Below are 27990 nucleotides of genomic sequence, written 5' to 3' on the forward strand. Positions count from 1 at the left end.
CCACGGAGGAAAACGAGGAGTACGTTTGTATGGAGAAATGACCACTCCTGTTGGCTCTTAATTATTTAGGTACTTTTAGCAATCATAATCAGGACCGGCTTTTTAGCCCGTTGCGGTTCCCAAAGCTGATGTGTTCGATTTTTGACTGACAAATAGTTACCTAGCAACTAAACACATAAGGTAATTCCTTCGAGCAACACCGGCTTCCGACACATCGGAAGGGAGGGGCCCAAGCGATATCTTACCGTACAAATCTTTCTGCCATTTTTTGCGGGGGGAAAGGTGCACACAGTCACACTTCTCACACACTTACATACAAAATCCAATCTGTAATGACGACACAAATACATAGAAAATGACACACGTCAAAGACAAATCTTGCCAACCTCGACCTCTTTTTGTGTACGGACGAGTCACGAGTGTCACAACACGCACACTAACACGTTTACGTCAAATAATTTTATTGTATTCTGAGAGATGAGAAGTCGGATATGTCGCTCGACCGATCCGCAATTTGTACTGGGCGAGCAAAATCAATAAATCCAACAATTACATGAGACTAAAATATAAAAATTGTGTTTAAATGTAATTAAACGTATGATATATAAAAAAAATATTACATGTGAAATGTAACACCTTCTTTTTGTAAATTTGATGTCCCCGACCTTTTTTACGGCAAAAAACCGAGCAATTAGGCATTTTTTCTGCTGCTGTGTTCACCCGCGCGTCTTGACTCGGTCTAGTGAAAAATCCGAGCGCAACTAGTTTTTTTTACCCGCGCTAGATCAGTTGATCTTGTACCTAGGCAGAGGGGAAATAGTGCGAATGCCGCCTCCCTTCCGGGTAATTCATTTGATTAAAATCTCGCACTTATCAGATTCGGTAAGCGAAACTATTCAGTAATTTATTATGGATTGTCAAACCGCAACATTTAAAATCACGCTCATGCATCATATAAAATCACTTGAACAATGGATCACATGGGTCATGAATTCATTATAAAATAAAATACAACAGTTTTACCCTTACAAAAGAAACATCACCTCATTGATTTGCGTAGGTTTCTTCTTGACGAGACACGACCTGCTTTTTTGCGTTCTCGCGCGAGTCGCGCGCGACTCCAACATGACTCCGATCTCCATACTCGTACATTTAGTGTAGTGTAGAGAAAAATGTATCGTACCTACCTAGTACCTAACAAAAATTATGGATAAATATGTACTACTTTGTACTACATAAATTAGTAGTTATTAATGTCAACAAAATTAAAACGTATGCACTTGTATACGGACCAATTTGCAAGAGTGGCTTTATTTAATTTCTTGACCTATACTACATTAGTTACATTAAATTAAGGGATTGTAAAATTCACCGCGACTCCACCGCTTCGCTGTCCTCCATTAGTGCTGGGTTGACGTAGTATTTTTTAGAGCTCGCCTTTCGCCCTCCATATGCATCTAATATCTAGACAGATCTATAAATAGCCAATAGAACAATAGAACAGGCGCTAGTCACGACTGGACAACGTTCCCATGACCAGTAACGATTCTATTACCAATGACAATTTTGTATTCTTACCTGCATATTAGGTACTACACAATATGCCTCAAAAATGATAAAGGGTTCAGCAGCGAATTTATCAAAAAGTATTTTTACGGTGAAATAAGTTAACTTCTTCAATGCATCTTCAGATTCTATTACAAATCACGCACCGGTCTATGTTTATATAACCCATATTATTATGTTGTAGGTACCCCATCGTGTGCGTGTGTGTGTGTGTGTGTGTGTGTGTGTGTGTGTGTGTGTGTGCGTGTGCGTGTCTCTGTGTCGTGGTTGGCGTGTGGTTATGTGTGGCTGTGTGTGAATTTCTTCGTTATAAGTTATAACGTAAATTATGCGTACTTTGCTTCAAAATTCTTAATTAAAAATTTCAAAAATATTATTTTATAGGTATTATAAAGAAGACCACCGGTACTAACAATATTATTTTGTAGCACATAAATGAGGTTGTGATATAGTTTTCGTGGTAGGTATGAAAACAGTGAGCATAATTACCCAGTGAGGAGCAAAGAGGAACATTTGACGGTACTCAGTTTAAAAAGTTCACATTCTAAAATTATTACAATGCATCATCATACTCGTAAATCAAAAATCACCCATTGTAAGCTCTTTAAATTGCACTTCGAAAAGGAAAAATGCATTTAGAAAACCGCCATTCGTCTCCATCGGAAATGATTTTCCATGCGATCGCTTCTCAAAACTGCCACCGCTCCGACATTGCGGCTCACCCATGTGTCCCTAATGCTGTAATACTCGAAGGAAATTATTTTTTAAAGCAATGCTGGGTTTTTTACTTTTTTTATTGGTGTAAGCGTGTTCTATACCAATAACACAACACAAAGCTGTCGACCTTCTAGCACAATACTATACACATTTTAAAGTAAAGATCGAATGCTACCAAACCTTGACTGGCTTGATCACATCACAACACAACCTTTTAATACGGTTTAAGACATTTATTTCTCAAAAGATTTACATAAATCACTTACTGAGAAAACAATAATTTTGCTTAAATCTAAATAGGAGAGGGTAGCATGCAAAAACGGTAAACGACTTAAGTACAAAGGCGCTTGGCAACAACAAGCGCGGTGCAAATATGTTATGCAGTGCGTTGAGTGAGTTGAGTCCAGTTAAACCGAACTGGTACGTGTGACGACTGGTTAGTTATAGGGTGGTTTAACTTGTTAAGCAAAGCATGTTAACTGTGGTTTAAAAATTATGCAAGTATATATCTATTATTAAAATATTATTGAAAAAGCCTTAAAAGATGTTTGATAAGATTATATTGAAAATAAATTATTGATAATAAGTACTTGGCGTATAAGCAGACGGCCTACCTAGATTTATTATTTAATACGTGTTGTTTTAGTGCTCTTTTGAAGACCGTCATTGACTTGGCATCTTTGACATCCTTTGGTAGTTTGTTGTATAGTTGAGCTCCTTCGTATATTATATTCTTTTTCCCGTATAGTGTTCTGGGTGGACGAAGGAGTATGTTATTAGCTTGTCGCGTCAATCTTTTTTGTACCTCTGATCTTTTAGTGAACGTTATATGGCTATGTATATCTTTATTTATGATTTTTCTTACAAGGATGCACGTGTTGTATACATAAGTTTGGGAAATATTTAGTATTTTCGTCTCCTTATATAGAGTGCTAGTAGGTGTAAGGCGCTTATAATTAAATAATACTTTTATTATTTTATTTTGCGAAATTTGTAAGGGTTTTAGGTTAGTTTTGGAGGCCGATCCCCATATTTCTATCAGGTATTCTAGATTAGGCTTAATGAGTGAGTTATAAATGGTGTAACGAACCCTTTTTGGCAGACAGCGAACAATCTTTCGCAATGCACCCGTCAGTGATGTAATTTTGGAACGTAGGGAGTCGATATGTGGTATCCAGGATAGCTTATTGTCCAGAATAAGGCCAAGGTATTTCTCCTGTTCTACTGTTTGTAATGTTACACCATTTATTACTAAGGGATCATGACTTTCAACAACTTTATTTTTTGCAGCAAATATGATGTACTTAGTTTTAGACTCATTAATCGTTAATAGGTTACAAAGAAGCCATCTGTGGAGTAAATTTAGATCATATTGTGCTTGCTCTATCAGAGTTTCTATTTGCAAGCCAAAGTAGAACAGGCAGGTATCATCCGCACAAATAATAGGACAGGAAAACCTTAGTGTTTAAGGCAGAGGACCGAGATTTGTGTCGGTCCTTGGAAGGTGCTTTTAAATAAAACATTTTACTTTTACACAAATATTTATTTGCCACTGAAGTACACAGGAAAAGTTTCACTCGGAGAAGTTACTACATCTAATGAAAAGAAATCACAGATAAAATACATTGGATCACTAGAACACATCGTGACATTACAGACTACAATAAAAAATATTAATTTGAGTAAGAGTATAATTACGAAAAATATACTTAAATCACAGTTTTAGTAATAAGAAATTTATCACAAAATTAAATACCTAAAATAAAAGTGAAAATAAAATAGAAAAATATTTCCAATATTGGATTGGCTTAAGCCTTTTTAAGTTATATAACAATACAATTTTGTTAAGTTTCTACACAATGAAACGTAATTTAAGTAATTCTTTTCTCGCACTTCTATCACAGCATTCCCAAAATTATCGAATACCTAAAACATACTTATTGTTACAGTTTACCGTACAATTTCTCGTATTTCACATTTAAATTTGGAACTCCCCAAGGCACCACTAGCAGTCCATATTACTAAATTCTTATCATTTCAAAAGGCATTCTTCATCTTCAACTAAACAAGAACCGCTTTCGTTTTGTTTGTTTTGTTTGAATAGAAAATTATAAGACCTTAATACGAAAATGCCCAACCCGACAAAAAAAATCCAGGGACAGATAACTGATGATGTCGTTATAATTAAATCAGTAATTTTGTACCTTTATTGGTACATTTTACATTGTAGAATAATCATTTGAGAAGTAAATTTATTAGACCTTAGCTTCAGGCCATAATCGACAAAAAGGCTTGATTATTTCGAGCAGTTCATAAATTATTTACATTACATCGGTACAAAAGTTACATTTCACTAAGATTCTGTCTTAACAGTTAATTTTAAATATTCTTCAAGTCACCTTCTAATAAAAGTAAATTCATAAAACGGCCAATAAAAACAAGAGGAAGATTTAGCAGCGACTACGTAACAGGGTTCCGGTTGACACCCTTGGGGTACATCAGAGTCCTAATAATACTTACAAAACCGTCAAAAATATGGTATTTATACAAAACTAGCGAACTGCTCCGGCTTCGCACGGGTAGTTCAACCAATTTACACAAAACTTTTACAAATTAGACACCTAAACCTTCCTCAATAATCACTCTATAGGTGAACACCGCATGAAAATCCGAAAACGCGGAAGGGGACTTTGTTTTATAATATGTATTTACGATATAATAAAACAGTAAAGAGTAAGAAGTATCTGAGATGAAACTGATCGACTAGTAGAGTTAAGGGATGCCAAAAAAAAGGCAAAGCAAACATTAATTTGATTCTCACTCAATCCAAAGTAACTCTCTATTCTATGACGATATTTATCAGTACTTTCAGTACAACTCAAGACATTTACTCACATTCCGCCTGACTCAAGCAACACATAGTTTAATTTTTCTCAGTATCTTCATTGGGTAAATGCAAGCATTAAATAAATAATGACGAAATTTACAACCTTACCTTGTGCTCAGTAAAAGTGTTCGTATATTTGGCACTAAAAATCTACAACCAAAAACATAATAAGTCATCAGTATCTTTAAGTACATTTCTACAGATATTTTTTCATCGTCGGCAAAGCATTTTATAGTTCAACTCCAGTTAAACAGATGTTGTCCTTTTATTTACAAGTAGGTATCAGATTCAGTTGACTATAATTACGTCGTTAAATTAATTCGGAATTAAGTTGATCGTAATACAATCTTATACGACTTAATTTACAGAAAAAAAATGTAGTTTCTTTGGAACATATCATATTCTTATGTAGATTGCATGCCAACGATTGCGTGATACGAGTAGAAATTGCAGAAATTAGTACGAATATTGTGAATCGGTTAATATTCTAGCTTCTAGCTCCTTAAAAAGTCCAATACACATATACATAATTAGCGACTTGATGCTTCCTATGCTAATGTGTGTAATATAACGAGTCCTAACTACAAGTACTGTGGACTTTTTAATAAATCCGTTAGGGCCTATTTATTTACACATTGATTGAGTGTTAAGTACGAGTTCATACATTTACTACTTGCGTTTAGTGGCATATATGTATGAACTCGCACTTAATAATATTCAAAAAAAAAAAAAAAAAAAAAATGACGCTGTCAACGTCAGTCGTGTTTTTATAAATTTTCTCAAATTATTTTCTAGATTTTGTATTTACATGTTGCTTTCTACATTATTTTTATGAAAAATATAACCCAAGACTACATATATATAAGGGTTATAATTGGCCATAGAATATGATGTCCTAACATGTACGACAAAACTCCCTGTGAAAGAAAATGCAAACGAGAAGCAAAACACGAGCTCAACTAGCGTCTCCACGAAACGCACGCCCACCACCCCCGTCCGCATCATCCGTCTCCTCGCAATCGTCGTCGGGCGATGAATTCGCAACCGCGCCCGACACCAGCGAGTCGAGCGATGAGTGCGGGCCGCCGCCACCGCCGTCACGACCACCTGCGCGGCGCGGGCGGCCACCGCTGTCGGCACGCTTGGGGCCTGCGGGACATCCTGCCCCGCCCACGGCTCCCGCTGCCGGTGGTGTAGTGCGTCGCATGCGATGGTCTCAAACCATTAATGAGAACGTCATGCGCGCCTACTATGGGGCTACAGAGGGGGGAACCAACTTATGCGCGTACCGTGTCCGAATGCTTCCACTGTTTCAGGCCCTCGAACCGACCATCGACGTGACTGCGCAACGACTCGAACGGTCTCATAGCGAAGAGTCTCGACCAACACCTAGAGAGACTCTCGCTGGGTGGTTGGATCAAGGGTCAGATGCAGAAGGCGGTAATATTGGACACGGCGCGTATAGTACGTCGGTTCCTCACTCTGCGGCCCTGACCACCGGCAGCTTGGGCCAAGCTCCGCTGCCGGCGGCACCCTAGGTTAGGTTTTTTATAATGTGTTTATATGTATTTTTTATTGTTTTGTAAGTGTTTTTATATTTTACTTTTATATTCATATTATAACAAACCTAACTTAAGACGAAAAATAAATAAAGAGAATCAATGTGTAAATAGGCCCTTAGAATAATTTTAATTCCTTTTAACTTGAATTTTAATATTAACCGCACCACATATACCTACATATATTTACCCACAAGTTACTTCAGTAACTTGTGGGTAATTAATATTCTCTTCGGTTATCGCGATAATTATTTATGAAATAAAACTATGGAAACGAATTAAATCACCCGTTGACCACGGACGCTGTAAAGGGTTCGGTTCGAATATCGGGTTGTATTTTAAATTCATTATACGCGATTTAATCCATTTCTATAGTTTGGGCAATATTTTTTCCGGAAATTTAACAACAAAGTCAGGAAGTTAAAGACTAATTAAATTACATAATCAGTTGATACCTCGGAGGGTGCAGTCTCTAACCCTCATTCATTTAGCAGGTAGAAGCTTTGTTTGATACTTGATACATAGAAATACCAAAACTGTGATCATCATGAAGTTTTCCAATTATGTCTACACTCTATTCAATTTAAATTAGAGGCGACAATCCTGCTACACAGTAAAAGTTTCGTTGGCAACCGTCAGGTATAAAATCATAAAATCAAATAGAAATGCTTCTAGTCATGGTACGGCAATATCGTATATAGGGGCTCTTAAATCGCCTGCTACTCAAAAGTAGATAGACGCCCTTAACGGTACATGAAGCGAATGCGTGCATACGTACGGTACGCGTCAATGTGCTTATTTCTTACCAGGCGGCTTCCTGGCGCGGCCCTGCTTGATGAGGTGGACTAGCTTCAGTTTCTGAGCATCTTCGCTCTCCAAGTAGTTCTGCAGCATCTGAAATCAATGATGTATGAATCTCTTGCGTCCTATTAAAAAATGAACGTCGGTAGTTTCATAATATAGTTATTTACGATACAAGTGCGGAAAAGAGGAAATTCGAAACGAGTGGCGATAAATTAAAACACGACCGAAGGGAGTCTTTTAAATCGACACGAGTTGCGAATTACCTATTTGCACGTGTATCGTACAACGTTTTACAGTACATATGGCCCTTTAAACTTTTGACATACGCACGAAAGGTGCTATTTTACGGACTAGTGCGGGAAAATAGGACCATATGTACTGTAAAATATATTTTGACTTCGTGAGGCCCATCATACAAATATTTCCTATTTTTAATTTGAACCCTGTTGTGTAAGTAAATTGGGATGAATTTCATTTGTTTTAATAAGCAATAAAACACAAAAAATGCTACTTTATTTGGTTCATGGAAGGTTCTAATTAGATTGTAACGAATATGTACATTGTATGTACGAGTATGTACATTGAGCCTTACGAGGCTAAACGATTTGTGTACAGGTCCTCAAAAGTAAAACCCTCTTGAACTCGGAAACAGTTAAGTATTTTGTTTAGGTTTGCAGTTGGAACCCTTAGTTAGTCAATAAAAGTTCAAAATAGATTGCGGGATTTCGGAGGCGCACATGAGACTTTCTGTAACTTTTTAGATCTTTAGATAAATGAAGGTGTATGCCTGTTTGCAGCTTATTATCTCTCATTCCGAGGTAAAACCTTTAATTTGCCTGGGTCATTCCGTCATTACAACAATAATTTAAAAAAGTACCTACATAGATAATTTAATTATTATATGTTAGTTTAACACTTTAAACTCTCGCGTTTTGTACACATATTTAATTACACAAACGGGTCTACCGCGATATAATTTCATTGTTTTTACCTTTAATTCCGACGTTTCAGCTGAGTTGCACCAGCTGTGGTCACGGAAAGACTGACGTCCCGTGACGTCGTGACGTGATTATATCGCGGTAGACCCGTTTGTGTAATTAAATATATATGTTAGTTATAAGGGAAATTTTAGGCATTAAGAATTTGTCAATGTATTTGAATGTATTTATTATTGTATTTTGTGAAATAAAGTTTATTTTTTATTTAATTAATAATTAATAATAATTCTGAAAATGCTTGATATAGATTAGATTGATACAGATCTCATTTCATAGAAATTGATATAGATTTCATTCTAAAAACTATTAATGTAAGACAGTTATAAGCATACCTAACTCAGTTATGTATCTGTGTTATATTTTATCACGGAAATGCTTACCATTTTGTTTAATGTGTTTCATCCTTTTTTATTATTTGCTTATAGAAAATAAACCCTTTTAATAAAAAATACCACTATTAAAAAAATGTCTAAAATATCTACTCAAAACCTTTTCATACATCATCCACAAAACATCCAGAAAATACCGCTAGATTATAACCTTCTAAAAGTAAAATTAGCCAAACTAGCGTATTGCCTCAATGACCATAAACAAGCGAGCACTTAGAGGTGCATCAAATATTCAGAGCTACAAATTGGGACTACATCTGCGACAACACAATTACTGAAGTTTCGCCCAGCTGCACCCGAACTTATGGGGAAACTTATTTCAACAAATTAACTTCCATGTAAGTGCGGTAAGTGCCACTGACGTAAAGAAGTAAACTTGGGGGTGAAAGCGGTTAAACATAATAAATGTTCTTAGAACAGGTAGGTAACTAATAAGTCGGAGGTTTTTAAAGTTCATAATCATATCTAAGTTTGGTTTGTATTATATGCGCATGACTGTGGCCCCGAAAGGCAGCTATGAACCACATTACTTGAGACAGTCGCTATAATATGTCAAATAGTTTTATAATTTGAGACCACGAAATTTCACATGTTGACAAAAGGGTACACAACCGCTTTTCCACCCCGCATCTCGCATATAACAAATAGATTTGAGCGCATGAGGTTTATGGTGGTCTTCACAGCGTATTTGATAGAAACAGGCTACACATTTCAAAGAGATAACTTATAAAGACTAGTCGAAACAGTGCCCTCACCTCCATGCTGAGGTCGGCGCGTATGACGGCGGCGGCCGGCGGGTGCGCCGCCAGGGCCGCAAGCGTAGGCAGCAGCGCGGCAGAGTGCTCGCCTGATACCAGCCAGTTGGCCGGCAGCGTGCACAGCATGCGGACCACGCTCCATCCTGAGCAGACTGTCTCCTGTGAATAAATCTTCACTTTAGTACTACTTTAGCCACCGCTAGACCGTCTCGGCATTGGCTTTTAGGAACAACTTGATTCTACCTAACTCATCATAAACTGTAGCTATGTCACCACAATTGACGAATGAAAACTGATGTTTTCTATCGATGCCCAAGTACCCACAACACAAGCATCATTATTATACCGGTGAACCCACAAGACAGAGTTGTCAATTGTTTTATATCTAAATTACAAGTCATCCCCTAGTACACGATTGAAACATCCCTCACGACACGGAACGTCTTCCTGCCACACCTGTGTGCCGATGCGTCCACGCATGCTTTATGGCCCGCGCCGGACAATAATGGACACCTGACCCCGTGAGAACTACGACATCGACAGGGTTCAACAGCACAACTGGTTAAACTTAATGGAAGTATCGCGACACTATGCATAGCAATTTTATACAAAGTGACCAATTTTTATTGTTCTCGAGTGTAACTTATGCCAAACGACTTACGCCAATCAGAGAATCCCTAATGATTCATTAAAACACAAGTAGGTCACATGAATGGATGACTATTTTACATTAATCGTTGTGTTAGCCCTAACCGCCCCAGATCTCGTTTTGACTCATACCATCGTAGGCATTTTTCAAATTTAACATAGTTCGAAAGCCTTGCGAAAATACTATGTAATTAGTACCTAACATACAACAGTGAAGTAGCGTTATGTTTAATAATTCAGATGTTAATTATTCCATTACGAATATATTTATAATAAGATAAGGTAGCCGATCGGAATTGGGGGCCATTACGCCGTGTTAAAAGAAGTCTGCCGTTCGAATGTACCTCTTAAACACACGACTTAAGGTCTTAGCAATGTTTACTGTTGTATTCTAAAGTGTACTAACAAATTTATAGCTCAACGGTACTCTAGTTAATTATAAATGGATGTTAATTTCTGCGACCAATTAAAAATCCATAGCGGTTGAGTCGACGAGTGAATGGTAATAAGGAAACGTAAGGTAATACAGGTGTCTCACAGGTGTCGCCCGCATGGGAACGACAAACGGTCACACTTCTACGTTTCTTGAATATTTCTTTAATTTTGCTGAGAAAATGTCTAATAGAAATAACGGGTAAGTAACTTTTTTGCTCCAAAATTAAATCTGAATAACTATGCACTGAATTATAGTGTCGTTTACATATTATTGTACCGCAATATTAGATATCATTGGAACCCTAGCTTCGGAAGAAATAGTTAATTACCACTACTTTTGAGGTTATAAAATTTGTAATCTGAAAAAATACGAGGTATAGGTACTTACGAGTGGCACTATGAACCACGGCACTAACCTGCAGCAGTGGGTTGTTCACGACCAGGTACCCGATGAGAACGACCAGGTCAATCACCATGTTTTCCGCCAGCGCCTCGTCCAACTTGGGTTGTTGCACTACATTAAAAAAACACATTATAAGCAAGTAACATACAGATAATTATGTAAGCCAATTGTAAGATAAGGTGTTAAACTCCAATAGCAATATTTTTCCCTGAATAGCCTTAACATTTTGTTTTTATCACAGGGCAATGTGGGTTTATGACATCCAACTTTCATAATGGATCTAAGGATAGTAGTGTCAGATATTTTACATGTCGTTTTTAATAGCTAGCAGCTTTTCAACGGACAGTTTCGTTATGAAGCGTCAGAATTTCAGATTTTGTAGTACCTTATTTTACATGTCGTTTTTAATAGCTAGCAGCTTTTCAACGGACAGTTTCGTTATGAAGCGTCAGAATTTCAGATTTTGTAGTACCTATTTGTTTGTTTGTTATTTTATGAATACTTATTTATGTATTTATTTTTGTGTAATTCGGCATTTAGAGACTATACATCTCGAAGTAATTATAATATTTAATTTAATTGATACGTATTTGCAATTGCATGTTATTCAGGAAATCTTAAATGTCGCACAACGTCAAACTGATCATATGTACTTGCTTGTCACGTAAGGAATACTATATTACTGGAAGTTAGAAATTTGAGAGAGACAGAGAACGACGGACAATTTGTTCTAGGCTCGCAGACTAAAGTCTACTAGTGTAAACTGTAATACTATTAGCTTAGCACATTTGCATACAAATTTCTACCCAGGGCAGGTTTTCTCTGCAGCTGACTGTACATAAATAGAGAAATAAAGAAGCTCAAAGTGCTCACTCCATATATAGATAAAAACTTATTTATAATAAGTTTTAAGCAGGATTTGCGAAAACTTATTTGTAATAAGATAATAAGTAATACGTTTCACCATACCTCCCATAAAACGTATTATTTATGAAGTAAGGAAACTGTATGGAGTGAGCACTCTAAAGTAAACTCACTGCAAGGGTTAGTTCTCGGTGCCTCCTTCTCGCTGGGCGCGTGCTGGGTAAGCAGGCGCTGCACCGCGGCACGGAACTCCAGGCCCCACCCGCCTTCCATGAACGACTCCTGCGCAACCAATGTGTTTATCGTTAGATACCTATAGCTTACATGTTTTCGTTGTTCGTTTCTGTACTTTGGATAAACATGTGTTGTGTGGAGTTACTAGTAGCTCGTAGCTTTGGTTTTGAAAACAAAACTGTACCGAAATATAGGCCACTCGCCAAAACAAGTACCTATATTGTAAATATGTACACCCCGTTTTCAGTAGTATTTATAGATGGTTGCAAAAACTTTTAAATGGGGAATTAATGTGGAATATTCTGACACAGTTTCTTGTAAACTTCAAGTACCTAATCTAGACGAAGCTAGTGAACACTACCTAGTAAGGGATGCTGAGTAACACCCTTTTCCTACGGAATTTGATCAAATAATTACCTATCACTATTTTTTGTACTTTATAAATACAATGTATCCAGTATCCCGACCAGTGGACGAGCCATTATCCGTCAGAAACAGAAAATCTGTCCAGAAATCAGAGACGAGTCCCGTGAAGCATGTTACCTTTGTAACTGGCGTCCCTCACGCAACCAGATTCCGTTGGGGTCTGCAAACTACTTAACTTGCTTCGTGTAACTGATTTAGTGGCACGCGATCCGACTCCACAACTTTTGGTCAAGTTATAGTTTAAGGAAAGAGTCGGTTTAAGCCGTGCAAGTCTACGGCTTTTAAAAATGTTTGTTATCCTTTATTTATTTAATCAATATAACGGCAACACACTTAAGTACATAATAGGTACTACCAATTAGAACAGATATGGACGGACTTTTGATTTGTCACTTAATAGAAGAATATTTTTTATCCTTCTTGTGATTCTTATCATCTGTAGTTCTCTTTGACGGTATGACATAACAATCATGCAAAAACTACCATACCATAATCACTCCCTAAAACCGACTTCGTAATTAAACACTTAATCAACATTATTTCCTTTATTTAATTCACTTTTCCAAACAAACCCATCCAACACAAAGCAAACAATACAGCAAACATCAAACAAAAATCTCCACCGGCGTATCTAGTTGCTACTCCCAAGGGCCAGGGCCAAACCAGGGTTCGATCCCCGCTGAAACTTTGATGTCTAGAGGCCCGGTGCGCGCTCGTTTGCGGGGTACGCATTAAACACAATTATAAGTTTATTACGCCGGCCGCAGATGTTGTGGGGGCCCAAATTGGCTATGAGTGATTGTAATGTTTTTGATATAGTGTTTGAAAATTGTTAGTTCACAGGGAGGCTCATCAGGATCACGCATAATGTTATCGGGACAGATGACGAAGAGTTTAATTTCAACCGCCTTTGCACTTCCAACAAACAATATTGGGAAAAACGAGTACGATGTCCCTGGACTTAGTGGACTAAAGGGTTTAGCTAGAACGGTATATTTTTTTTACATTTTATGATTCATTGCTTAAAATTGAGATGTCAGTAACGCCCCTCGAGCAAATATGTAGTAACATAACATGAGGTAAGGTTAATATGATAATCCATTACAATTGCTCATAACATAATATTATAGTTAGTTGAGATGTCGCTTAATTAAGCCTGTAGCAACGGCAACATCGTACTAACGTCGCCAAGTGTAGCCTGTGCGCAACTGTAAATAACACCAATGTAAGTACCTATGATGATTAGAAAGCTTTGACAAACCAGCAAGCCTTTAAGTTCCCTTCAAACCACGCTTTTAGAGACTTTGCTTAGAACACATGGTTCAACAGGCACAGTATAGCTACAGCTAGCCACTAGGTCGGTAGGCAACAGAAGGCAGGTATAATGGGCGGTCCCGCCGCGGCTCGGCCATCGCAATCGATACCGGACTAATGGATTGGCCTGGAGTATCATTGCGTTCGCCGATGGTGAGTTTAAGGCTCGAGAATTGTAACCCGTAGGTATTTTTATGATTTAATAGCATTAGGTATCACTGATTATTCTTTTCTTGCTGCAGAATCACCAATTATACCAAACCCGCATGAACGCTAATACGCTTTTATAGAAATGTGTCGCGTGCCTATTGAACAACCCATTGAATGTAAGTCGGTGGACAGAGAAGTATTATAGGATGTGACAACTGTGGGATTACGGATTAATACTGTACCAAGCTTAGATCGATCCTACCTACACGGTTAGATAATCCACTCATGATCATGTGAGTGAGAGCTCAACAATCAATATATGACGATTTAGAACGATTATGAAATTCCTGAATACCAAAAACAAAAACCTTTTGAACTCCAAACGGCGCATCCATTTGCCGTGCCGCTGACGCTACGGGGGTAAAATTTAGTTTTGTGAATAAATAATGCCAACCTAAAAGTGGGGTGTTTTTCAGTAGATTTTCATCAAAATACGATCGACGTCAAATGCCGTCTTTGGCGTCGTTGTCACGATTTGCGTTGACGTCAATTGCCGTCTGTGGCGTTCAGCAAAAGGTTAAGGCTAGCAAATCATCCGGTAAAACGTATCAAAAGGCTCTGGTAGTTTCTGGGTTCTATTTCGCATAAAATTACCACGTTATCATTAAAATGTCGTCGGATTAAAACGCTCGACTGGTCAATTGATACTCTGAGTCATAGTAACTTCATGCGCCCCCCGTATCTCATTACCTTACCACAGACACACGCTGCAAACGCATAAACAAACAATTACCACAGACAATAATACTGATCAAACACGGCAGAGGGCACCGCTGTTTGCGAGGGAAATAAAGATGGCCACCCGAGAGGGGTGTCTCATGTGGATATGTGTTTCATGCAAGAAAGCCCAATGAAGATCGTCAATAAAGATTGAAGAAGTTAAAAACTGACGCAGCTAAAATGTAAGAAAAAAAACTGTATATCTATTTACTTACGGTATCCACAATAATCGAACCTTGTAATTATACCTTAATAGGTTTATACCTAAGCTTTTCTTGACCTGTGTTCCAACTTCTCAACTACTTGACCACCCGAGCTTTACTAACCATGCACTTTGTACAGTATTATTTATATCTTATTAGTAAAAAAACATATCATGTTATTTAGCGATGTGTACACACACCAATTAGTTTACCAGGCATTAGATCGTGGCTTTATAAATGCAATAACTGTTTTCGGTTACAGATCCTTTATACTAAAAATAAAAATACGTCCAAGTGTACTGTAGGGGAGGTAGGGGACCATTGGGCAGTCGGGAGGCTCGGACACCCCCTTGGCATCGTCCTGATTTACAAGGACAGAGAGAGTCACACGTGGACTTTTGACGGATGTAGACTAGCAATCTATAAATTGCGATATGTACGTTTTTCTGCACAGAACAGAGTATGTAGGTACTCAATTTACAGATTGCTACTCTACATCCGTCAGTACAAAAGTCCACTTGTGACTCTCCCCGTAAGTAAAACATCCAATCCCTTTCGATACAGTCGGCTCCGTAAAAACGTGCAGCACGCCGTATTTGAGGAAGGTCCGGTTTCGCAAACAGAGCAGCGAGCGGTAATATGTTTGCGGTAGTCTGTGCAAACTTTAGGGATGGGGACGGTAGCTAAGTACGGACTGATGTTTCCGTGTGTATTTTATGTTTATTTTGTTCATCTTCGTGGCCATCGTAAACAAAAAAATATACTAGTACATAACCGTGGATGCGTCTGTCTACTTAAAAATCTAAAGACAACGAGTATGAGTAGTTGAGTTCTGTTCTAATGGTCCTCGTGAAATAACTCTGTTGCTACATAACATTGTATTGTCACTTTCACCCGAAAACTATGACTAAATATGTATTATATAACTATGTAAAAATAAAAAATAAACATAAGAACTTCCCGATTCATTAAACATTTTAATTTATGGATTTGATCAAATGTTTTTTTTTTATATTAAAACTATCTTTAAAAAGCTTTAAACATGAGTTTTTTTAACAATTTAACTGTAAGCTAGTAGAATTAAATGTCGTAACAATTACCTATTGAAATACAAAATGTGAGATATCGCCCAGCACTAGGGCAGTCGATATAAATTGGCTCCTTGCTACTCTGTTTTAAATTGATCGACTCCCGAGCGGTAACTTTGTTAAGCCAATCACGACGCAAATTAGTTTGCTGACTGTACGAGATTTTTCCTATACGCTATTGATTTGTAGGTATTAAATAGGTAGCTAAGTGCAGTGAATAGTAAATGATGAAAAAAGTGATCCAGTTAAAAATTGTAGATTTAAAACGCGCCATGTCCAGTAATAATTATGTATAACGTAAAGATAAATAAAAATAAGTACCTTACGAATACGTTTATTGTATCGTTAAGAGTACCTACTAGATTAGAGTTAGGTCCAATCGCGATCTAACCATCGCTGGAGTTTCAAAAAATCGCAACTATTTGAATTGAATCTTCATAATTGAGAACAGTCATTCGACACAACCACACCATTTCACACAAACAACCTCTCAGTGTAAACGCATATACCGTATAACTTTTACCCGTTATAAGTATAATATAGCTTGATATAACTACATAGTTTATAAAATGCATTATTAGATGTTTAAGTATAATATAGCGCGCTCTATCTTAATCAACTTCGCGTAAAACAAAAGTAGCTATCTCTTCACAAATAATTTGAAACTTAGTTTCGTGGCCATGCACATCCTTACACTGGTCAGTCTACAATAATCGAGTCGGTGAGGTTTATAAATAGCCGTCCAGAGTTCTTATTGAGTACGGTTTAGTCCGCACGTTTACACGCAGCTAATTATTACGTTTTTATTTGTGGATGGTACAATCAGCGTCAGTCGTTTGATTATTTGGTCTGTCTCGGGCACGGTAGCGCTGTTTGCTGCGCAAACACGTCAACGATACGGCGTTAATTAAGGACCGGTCAGCAGATGCGAGCTGCATACGTTGACTTTTATCTGTGTGAAGCTCGTCGGTACAGTAGGATCGCAACCGCAAATATAAGTCACATTGAGACCGATCCACGGTAATGTGTAGTTTTAGAGCCAAAGGTACCTACCAAGCTAAGTAAGATCCATTTTATTTGGAGCGCCACCGACATCGCTGACTTCTCTAGAACCCTTCTTCTAGAGTAGAGTTCTAGGCCGTTAATATTGTTATGTTCTATTGAATTTACCTGCACCAGCTGATGATCCAGCTCGGCCATGACCCGCAGCAAATGGCCGGTCCTGGCAGCGCGAACGAAGTCTCGCGCGACCACCTCCGCCCCACTAAAGAGTGCGCAAAAGTCGGCGCGCGCCCCGCACAAGCCTTTTCCTAGGGCTACGTGGAGGGATTGAGCTGCCGCTAAGCGCTCTGGGCTCTACAACAAGAAAGGTTTACATGAAACAATTAAAACCAAAATTGTTTCATGATAATCTCCTGATCGGCTAATTGATAATTTTATAGAAGTTTGACGTTTAAAATAAAACTTGCACTGCGTGCATAATCGCTAGAGACTTTTCTTGGTCTAACTCTAAAAGTAATTTACAATTTTAAAAGCGTCGAAATGAGTTCCTATTCTAATAAAAAAAATATATATATATGTATCATTACTAAAGCTATGGACATAACATAAAGAAACGCCGACGTAGATTTCTATGTAGTTTCCATCATGAAAATCACCATTATTGCAAATATAACATTATTACATATTCCATTTTAATTCCAATGTCTTCAGACAGTTTCCAAATGTTTTACTGAATTCACTTGTAAATCACTACGGAAGAGAAGCAGCTCGGTCTTCTCAGGTAAAAGATTAGGGCCGAAGAAAAACGGAATAGTAAAGACCTATGGTAATTAGCGTTAATAAAGGCACTTAACTATGTAGGTACTTACATTATTAATATTATTGACGTCTTATACTCGTGGCTTGCACAGCATACAGCAGACAGTGAGCAGCGTGTGGAGCCCGTCGTGACCCTCTTCCACGGTGTCCGCGCGGGCCACGCCACTCAGGCAGAGGTAGCTGGAACAAGGCTCTACTTACATTGTTCATATTGTTGACGTCCTCCACGCGTGGCTTGCACAGCATACAGCAGACAGTGAGCAGCGTGTGGAGCCCGTCGTGACCCTCTTCCACGGTGTCCGCGCGGGCCACGCCACTCAGGCAGAGGTAGCTGGAACAAGGCTCTACTTCCATTGTTGATATTGTTGACGTCCTCCACGCGTGGCTTGCACATCAGACAGTGAGCAGCGTATGGAGCCCGTCGTGACCCTCTTCCACGGTGTCCGCGCGGGCCACGCCACTCAGGCAGAGGTAGCTGGAACAAAGCTCTACTTACATTGTTGATATTGTTGACGTCCTCCACGCGTGGCTTGCACAGCATACAGCAGACAGTGAGCAGCGTGTGGAGCCCGTCGTGAACCTCTTCCACGGTGTCCGCGCGGGCCACGCCACTCAGGCAGAGGTAGCTGGAACAAGGCTCTGAGTTACCAACTGTTCTATTGTAACTACCATCGACTAATGTAAGCCGACAACAAACATCTTCAAATAAACAAATTGTAGATGTATTCCACCCAGAATTACTTATACAAGATTATTTGGATTGTGATTTAGTACTAGTGGAATACTATACTACCTTTTAAATTAAAAGCTCTATTTATCTGAGAAAAATTACTCCTGGCAAAGCAAATATACACTTAATAACCATAAGAAGTGTATTGTCATACCATCAAACATATTGTCCAGTCATTATAGAGGTAGATAAAATAGAATATAGAAAATTGTATAAATATAAACCAACTTCTACCACGTTTAGTTTACCAAGTAAAGCAGCAAAAACTTTTTATTTTTCATTTCAAAGTTTACGTAATTTTACTAACTGTACGCTACGCATTTCACATAGCCGAAGTCGACACAACGTTTCTTCAGTAATTCTCACAAAGCCTGCTTATACTACATAGGTATAAGAAGGTACCTTTAATGCACAACACACGAATCCAGAATGGAAAGTAAACAGCGCTGTTTTGGTTGCGGACAACTCCGCGGTAAGCCTAGCCGGGGGACAAATGAACAACAACAACCCGTTATTATATGTAAATTTTAAAACGTGTGGCTTTAAATATAGCTATCTACTGAAATTGTCCCGGCAAAAAAACGTTTGTTTACTTAGACATGTTGGAAATAGACAAAGGAATTTTATACGAACGATTCCCTCATCATCTTATTATAACATGATGATAATAAAACCCAAAAAAACGACCTCGAAAAGAAAATATTAGCGACGTTGCATTCGCCTTACCTAATTTGATATAACGTAAAAAAACGTAGGGTTTTTACCAAAGTTTTACTAACATTTTATACCGGTATTCAAACAATCAGACCAGAAATTAAAAAGAGCTATGCGATGTAAGCATCTTCAACCCCCGATCCAATTATAATTTGTGTCAATATTTGCCGATTGTACCATTACAGTCAACACAATTAAAACAAGCCGGCGTTCGTACAAAAGACGACCTTAAATGAAAGGGTTTAAATATTTTAAAAGTAAAAATGATGAATTCAGGTTTTTTTTACAGTATAACGAAATCTTAATTAGCAGACTTGTGATCGTCTTATACTTTTTTTAATAACTCTTAATAAGTAACTGAAACGTGATATTTGTAGTGATTTTTTTTTAATTCAACCTCTTTGTTTTTTTTTTACTACAGGCCGATTCCTATGTAATGGCCGGCTATAAATACAGACAAAAAACAAAACAAAAACATGGCGCCAATGGAACGTGAACAATTCAAAAATGGAATTCGAAAATGCTGGCGTCTGATTCGTCACCCAACATTTACCAATGTATACAAGCAGATGAAACAAAGAACACTCGATTTTAAATCCACCTACAGTAAGTTTGTATCATGTGTTACGATAATTTGGTTGAACCGGAGGTCCGAGTTTCGGTGACGGGTTAAGATAAACTAATCTTAAATATTCGGTGCTTGGTAAAGGTCATTTTAGTACAACACGGACTAAATTACGGTCGGTGTTATCGGGGACTCCTGCCTTTCAGACGAGGATATCGAAAGGAATTTCAACAAGAACAAAGTGTTTGATAAAAATATTCCGGATTTATTCGACTTTTGAACTAACTTATCACCAACACAAAACTTGTATGATAATACGATAGCTGGATATACCTATGTAACTCTAACTTAAGGTGGATGTCTAGGGATGGGATGCCGATTATCAGCCAAAAGATGGCGTCAGTGTGCACGAATTGTGGATTTTCACCATTTCTCCCAAAATACAAAGTTTCAAAAGATGTGTTGATATGGGCGAAAACTATAAAAAATACTACATCCAAATCGAAACATGTTTAACTCAACAGTGTCTCATTTCGTTATTATCGGAATCCAACTGCAAAATATTGCAATTTCTTGCATTCACGCACACTTACATACCTAAAGTCAGTGTCAAATGTCAGTAGATTTGGAATGTTACAATAAAGTATCCTAGAGGGCGCAGTGCAGCGCATTAAATTTAATTTTTTGTAAAAACAATTTAGAATTTAAATTCTTATTTGTGACATTGACAAGTAACTTGGAACCAACTGAAATTTTCAGACGTTAATTGTCATGTGCTTGTGGCACCCACAACATCTGTTTTGAATAAATTTAAGCTAGTGACAATGATTCTGGGTTCAAATCACGACGGTGCTTAATTTTTTTGTTTTTTTTTTATCTTATGAAAATTTTATAATTTATATACAATTCTCTTTATTTATTTTTCGTCTTAAGTTAGGTATTTTACATATATACATATTGTTATTCTTATTATTAATTGAAAATGATGCAAATTATTTTACCTAAAGTTTCAAAAACGCTTTCAATGTTAGCTTAGTACTAACGTAACACTACTAAGCTGGCGTGTGAGTCACAGTTTTGGGGAAGTAATGAGAAACAGAAAAAATCAAAATATATTGTTCTTTAAACACAATAAAATATTGTGATTATGATGGGATGCGAACTCGTTTATTTAGGTACCTTATATATTGTTGTACATAATTATAATTATGTTTCCTTACGTTTATACAGCAGTCAGCCTTACTTTCTGTACCTATCGTAAATATCGTAGTCATTGTTGGTCAGTCCTAAAAACTATACCTAACTAAAGTAAGTAAGTATACCTTAACTTAAGTATACCTTTACCTACATTTTATTGAAATTATACATAGTTACCATTTTACATAATCTCCTGTTCCGTCTAGATAGGATTTTAGAAAATGCAATGCTAAAGGATATTGAGAGCATTTCCACGCTGGATGACTATATGGTCAGCGTTTCCACCTTTTCTAATATATATATTTATATTAAAACTAATTCAGAGTTAAAATAAATACTATTCATTATATTATTATTTAGAAAAACAGTACTTAACCGTTTTAGTTAAGTTTTTAAAATGTACCTCCAACTTTTCGAGAATGGCGTTGTCCCCGTTGTCTAAGAGAACTAAGAGCCCGACCCGACAACCACGGGGACTACGCCGTCGGAACCTTGGAACTCGGAGGTAAATTTAAAAACATAATTATACGCGATTAGGTAAGTCCTGTTTGATAATGATTAAAAATCGTAAAATAATCGTGTGATAAAAAAATAAGGTAATAAAAAGCCAAAAAATGAAAAAAATATACAAAAAGAAATGAGTCTTTGTTCGTGTTTTGAACTCAGTCATTCTGTTCAACTTATTAGACTTATACTCAATAGCTAAAAGCCACTAGACCATTTGACCATAGTAGACCCGGGCGAAAAATGCCTTCTTATTTAAGTTTCCCATTACTGTCAAAAATATCAAATTTGAATTGATTTGAAATATAATTTTTCTTTGTCTACTTATTGACATCCAAACGTTGCGAATTGCGAGCATGGTGCCCTTTAAACCATTTGGCAACGTCGCGCGGGGAAATCTTCTAAAAATGTATGTCCTTTTATATTTTGATATTTATGAATTTATGATTATGAATTTATGACGATTCTTCTACTAATGTTGCAACTTGATTAAATTATCGAGAGAAAAATGATAATGCAAAGAAAACAAGAAATATCCGTTTCATTTCTCATGCTATGAAAGAGGGTCATTGTTGTTATAAAAGGTGTGCAGGAAATGATACGTTTCTGCACTAGAGCAGTTTAGGTTCCAATTCCAAGTACGATTTTATTATTATTTTTACAATAAGCAATTGAAATTTGGGTATAAATGGATTTGTTATACAATTTCCATTCTGATATTTGACTCCCCATTCCATAAATAACGATACTTTTAGCCAAATTGTTAATTGAAAGTACCTACTCTCAAAAATACCTACTATTAAAATTTATTTAAAAAAACACATGCATTTTACTTTCCTCGTATGCGAAACGAAAAGTAGAGTGTTTCAACTCGGGTGAAAGGCAACATTTTTGAAAAAAATATCATCAAGAAATGATCCCTTGGTTAACAATCTATATACTAATGTTATTTATTTGTTTATTTACAAGATGACATTTTTTTCCACATACCTATATATTTTTGAGAAAAATATAGCTAGGTACTTTAGTTTAAAAATCATTGTTACAATAAATATAGGCTTTTCCAAAGAACATTATATTTCTGCCGAAACGAAAGCAGAATTCACAAGGCTTTTCGGTGGACGACCGTTACGCGAATGATTGTTTGGACCTTTCTATTAAATGTATAGTTATATAAATGTATTTTATTGTATAATATAATAAGTTATATGAAATCTGGGAATGAACTTATATCAGAAAGGAGACTCTTAAATGAGTATACTCGTAACGTCATGTTTTGTGCATTAAATATATCTCCCTCTATCGAGTGAAAATAAAACAAAATACACAGGTAATCTGTGTTGCGGTTTTAAAGTGCCATCTGTTACACCTTTGATAAATTAAAAATGATTGCTTGTCAAATGAAGTCGCCATGTTAGAATTACACCTATACTCTAAGCATCACTCACACAAACAAAAATGGGGCAAAATTTTACCAATATTCAAAGGCTTTTTTCTTAATAATATTAATCAAAATCTAGTATTTTTTACGTTACGCGAAGACAGAAATATATATACTACCCAAACATTACATATACAAGTGAAGAAACCCTATATAATAGGAGCTATGGTGCCAAGAAAGTTTGTATGAAATTCGAGCAAGCAGAACCACCTTAAAACCGAAAGTAATAAATGAAAAAGCTATATTGCATTTTTTTTTCAGACGGAGTACCAAAAAAGGTTTTCATTTCACGTCAACAATTTTCTCTTCTTGTCTTGATTTAGCGCTCAACGATATATTTTACTAAGTCAGAACAGCTGCGCTGGAAGAGTTGCATAGCCGTCGTTTTGCCGCTTGTTTGTGTGTAACCTCATGTCAGGACTCGGCACGCGTGCCATCCAACACATCTCCTTGTGGATGTACACTAGTAATGTATACAGGATGTGCGACAATGTACAATTTACAGATATACCTAGAGGGACTTTTGTTTGTATAATTAAGTTTGATTTAAATCAACAAGTCGAATAAAGCAGCTAAAATAACTGGTACGGAAAGTAAGAAGAGTTTAATTGTATAAATAGCTACCTATTCCTTGTTCTGTCGTAAATACTTGTTAACTGATAAAAAAACCCGATTAATTGATAATGCACAAAGCAGTATTATAGTACTTCGCATAAAACGCAAGAGACAAGCATTAAATAAATAAAACCTTTAACATCGTGTTCCCTTAAATAACTTTAAAAAATCTACTTGCCACCCTGTATTCAGGCGCCAATGCTGCCGAGTCAGTCGAAAAGTCCCATATCTTGTTAGTTAGCATTAACATGTGACCTTATGCTGTAGAATGTCATAATGATTCACGAGAGCCAATCACGCCGCGGTCTAAATTCAAACGCGCTAATGGAACGCGAGCTTACGAGCGGCGCCCGCGCATCTATTTTGTTTAGGGTTGCCAATGCCCCTCTTTGGATAATGGTAAATCGAATAGTTGATCGCATGATCAATCTGATGTACGCCTCTAACAAGATTATTTAAATTATGTCCACAAATACCCTAGGCTTTTTTATACCGACTATGTATTAATTAAATTTTTCACTTCTCATGCTCAAAAAGGGCACCTTTATGTCGTGCGTAGACGACATAAAATCGCATTTTATGCTCTAGAGCATAAAAGTAAAATTTTCTTCTAAGACTAAGGTAATCGGTCTCAACAGCCAAACAGTTAAAACATATTGCACAATTTTACTGAGCAATAAAATTGTGTAGATGACAAAACTTGTTATATTATTTTTCACCACACCAGCTCGGAAAGGCTTACTTTGCACTTCAAAAACTGATAGCAAAGTTGCATTTTATTCACATGTGAGGCAAAGTAATCAAATGCTAATTTTGAGTTGTTTTCTTATGTTTGCTGGTAGAATTGACTTTTAAATGATGATTTTGGATGATAAATATTGAATAACATTCATTTGGATTAGATTTGGTTTGATTTTGTTTGATATTTTACATTTAATATTTGCTTCGGGTTGGTGTGGTGAAAAATTTTGTGTTTCACTCGGGGGCAAATTTTGTTTAACCCTCGTGCTTTGAAATCCTCGCAACGCTCAAGATTCCATTTTTCGAACCACTCGCTACGCTCGTGGTTCAATTTTGGAATCTTTCGCTTGCTTGGGTATCAATATTAGCACGAGCGGTTAAACAACAACTTTGCCCCCTTGTAAAACAAATAACTATTACTTTTGCTACAATTTATTAGAAATCCGTATTTTCTGTCATTAAATTTCAATAAAATAGGAGTCGATTATCGTTCAAAAATGCTCCGAAATGTTTGACTTGGCAGAAAACCAAGCGTCTGAAAACTCTGATCACATGTTGAAAATTAAAAAAAAAATTAAAAAGTTAGTTGGCGGGAATTGGTTATGTATTATGTTCTTTCGCTTTACGACAATTTCGTGGTGTAAATTGCCGTGAAAAATATAATTTATTTTCCTCGCAATCGAAGTGAAAAGCAGAGTGGACAACATGGGCATAAATGTCCATTTTTACCCTCGTCTACTATTTTGCCTCGGGTAAAAATGGGTCACTTTATGCCCTTGTTGTACAATCTGCTATTACAAAGTTCTTGCTGGCTGATGCCGAATATATTAGCGACATATTCGCAAAAATTATCGTCACAGAATGAAAAACTGTATTTTATAATCTTAAAAGGTTTTAAGTGTCAGGGCTTTCTAAATATAATAACAAGTTTCCCACTAACTGGTAACTTTAAGAACTGATTTTCATACACATTTAGACCCTCTAGTATAGTTTTGACTCCATATAAGGAAATATTTTCATATACGACTTGTATTGAGTTCCCACAAAAAATATAGAATACATAAGTAAAAGTATGTTTTTGGTTTCATTATGAAAATAACGAAAATTATTTTTATTATTTCGCAAATACAGCCACCAAAAAACAAAAATGATTTCAAATTTTACAACATTGAAGAACGCACACATCACATGGCAACACTGTGACGCGAGCACTCAAGTTGCATTTAAAATGTTCCCCTTAATTTCAGATAGATAAACGAGCGCATGCGCTTTTCGGCGCCTTTCAACGTGAAATATGCTTTCCCATTAACGACATTGTGTCGTGTTTGATACTCTTTGAAGACTAAAACGCCCAAATTAACAAGATCCTTCTACGTACTCGATCACTACAGGGACGAGAATAATTATATTCCTAATTTTCAGTGCGAGGAGACCAAGCTATATTGGTTAAACAGTAAAATTGTTGTGGCATCTTAAAAGTAAGGTATGTTAATTTCGTTGTGAGTGAAATAATTTTAATTTCAGTGAGCTCTGATTTAACATTTCCTTTTTCAATTTCGTATTTGAGTGTTGTTTTATTGTATGCACTTTGGGCATTTATTTTTGTGATACTTAAATTCTATAAATGTTTGATATATTATCAAGGCTAATATACTCCGTCTAACTTACTTGAGTCTTTTTTTAGTTGGTAATACCTAAATAATATACTAGTGTGACATATTTTTTATAACATTTAAAACTTTCGCATTTTGAACACGTTAAACCTCCGTTAAACCGTCGGTAACAAAAAATTCACGATAGCTATTTTAAATATATTTTTTGTCCACATTTTTTGGCTTGACACTATGTCAACATTAAATTTATTGCCCTGATTGTGTTAAGTCGATATATCCACTACATATAGCTATCAGGCCCCAATTTCACCACGGTGACAGGTGCGACAATTGTAAAATCACTGTTGCTGACGTCACAGGCATCCATGGGCTACGGTTACCACTTGCCATCGGGCGGGCCGTATTCCTGTTTGCCACCATCATTGTATTATTTAAAAAAAAACTTTATTATATCGGAAAAAAACAGATATTTCTTTTGCGAAGTTTCTTACAATTGTCAAGATTTAGAAGAATTGTAGGTAATTCTTGACAGGTAATGAGTTATATGTCGGAATTTCGTGACAATTGTAGTGTTTCTTGTGACAATGACGTCAGCAACAGTGATGTTTTACAATTGTCGCACCTGTCACCGTGGTGAAATTGGAGCCAGATAATTTTCTAGGTCCAAGTTTTACTTTACTGATAGGATTTATACCTACAATATTGAGTTATTGATCTATACTAAACGTACCTATTAAACGTTGAATTATTTAAGACTGGACACTAAGGAACGACTAGTAAGGAGCTACTAAGATGACTTAGGGCCAGTTGCACCAACCACAATTAACAGACTGATCAACGTTAAGCAGCAGAGAAGTATGCAACTTTCCATACAATAAAATTAACCGAACGCTAAAACGGTGCCAGACGATTTGGTGCAACCGTCCCTAAAATAATGTTGTTGTTGCCCTAGGAGGTGCATAAAGAGGAAGGATCTTGTGGAGGCCCACAAGATCCTTCCACGCCTTTCTGTCTTGAGCAACCGTCTTGGCCTTCACTTAATACATATGTGTATTTTTTTTCTAAACCTTTTTACAGGTAATTAATTTGGATTGCATGCGTTATTTCAATGTTAAATTATTTTGTAATTAAATAATATATGTAATTTTTAAAAGCGCGAAAGCAAAGAAACAATTTCTAATATTATTTTAAGATATGGTACAATAGTGATATTAACTAGTATAAAATTTTAACGTCGCACACGCTAGAACTGTCAAATTCTTATATCCATAATGTATCAATTCAATATGTGAGCGAAGGCAACAAGTGTTTAACCCATAAACTAAACGCCATAAACGACCATAAAATCATCCACGCGTTAAAACTATTTTTCTAAAAGGACGATTAAAAACATACTTCGCATACAACATACGCCCTTACGTAGTTGAAATACATCAGGCGAAAATCCCTACCGTTACATTGAGACATCAAATATATTGCATTTTAATGTACGCAAATAAATATGCAAATGTATTTTAAACAAATTCAAGCCCTTGGATTATTTCGGGCGGGAGGGGTTGCAGTTGATTGAAAAATAGAATAAATAGAATATTATTATTGAAATTGGTGTTTACTAATGTTTTTTTTATTCTCACAATTCCGTATGAATTTTGTTGAAATAGGTTGATGATATGATGATATTCTTAAGGTACTAGGTAATAATTGTTAACTAAAATATAAGTATGTATAGAGATAAGTCAACTATAATACATTAATACAGATGATTTTAGCCTACCTATTGTAAGTAAGTACACATGTCTTTAGTTCAAGACACATATCTTGATTAA

At 36.5% G+C, this 27990-nt stretch overlaps 2 protein-coding genes and 1 long non-coding RNA gene across 5 annotated transcripts in view; 1 reads left to right on the forward strand and 2 right to left on the reverse strand.

The window, feature by feature from the left end:
• Positions 1 to 2865: 2865 nt before the first annotated feature.
• Positions 2866 to 3711, reverse strand: LOC134799324 (uncharacterized). Its single transcript, XR_010145381.1, has 2 exons — positions 3588 to 3711; positions 2866 to 3548 (listed from the first exon to the last, which is right to left on the reverse strand). It is a non-coding gene; the product is annotated as an uncharacterized LOC134799324 (long non-coding RNA).
• Positions 3712 to 6825: 3114 nt separating this feature from the next.
• LOC134804513 (uncharacterized) overlaps positions 6826 to 27990 on the reverse strand; it is a 42012-nt gene continuing 20847 nt past the window's right edge. The window contains exons 2-7 of one of the 3 annotated variants that reach the window (XM_063777608.1): positions 18541 to 18670; positions 17394 to 17579; positions 12202 to 12310; positions 11178 to 11275; positions 9676 to 9837; positions 6826 to 7623 (exon numbers count right to left, since the gene is read on the reverse strand). In XM_063777608.1, coding sequence (XP_063633678.1) covers positions 7525 to 7623; positions 9676 to 9837; positions 11178 to 11275; positions 12202 to 12310; positions 17394 to 17579; positions 18541 to 18670 — 784 coding nt within the window. In that variant the 3' untranslated portion in view covers positions 6826 to 7524. Of the gene's footprint in view, positions 7624 to 9675; positions 9838 to 11177; positions 11276 to 12201; positions 12311 to 17393; positions 17580 to 18245; positions 18414 to 18540; positions 18671 to 27990 lie in introns of those variants that run through there. The other 2 variants (XM_063777616.1, XM_063777600.1) reach the window with 2 other exon arrangements.
• The window catches only part of LOC134800998 (uncharacterized), a 201707-nt gene continuing 190745 nt past the window's right edge, over positions 17029 to 27990 (forward strand). Inside the window, exon 1 of the mRNA XM_063773498.1 lies at positions 17029 to 17039. The gene's annotated coding sequence lies outside the window, so the exon portion shown is untranslated. The remainder of the gene's footprint in view (positions 17040 to 27990) is intronic.

The sequence above is a fragment of the Cydia splendana genome, chromosome 2, assembly GCF_910591565.1.
Source record: "Cydia splendana chromosome 2, ilCydSple1.2, whole genome shotgun sequence".
NCBI lineage: Eukaryota > Metazoa > Arthropoda > Insecta > Lepidoptera > Tortricidae > Cydia > Cydia splendana.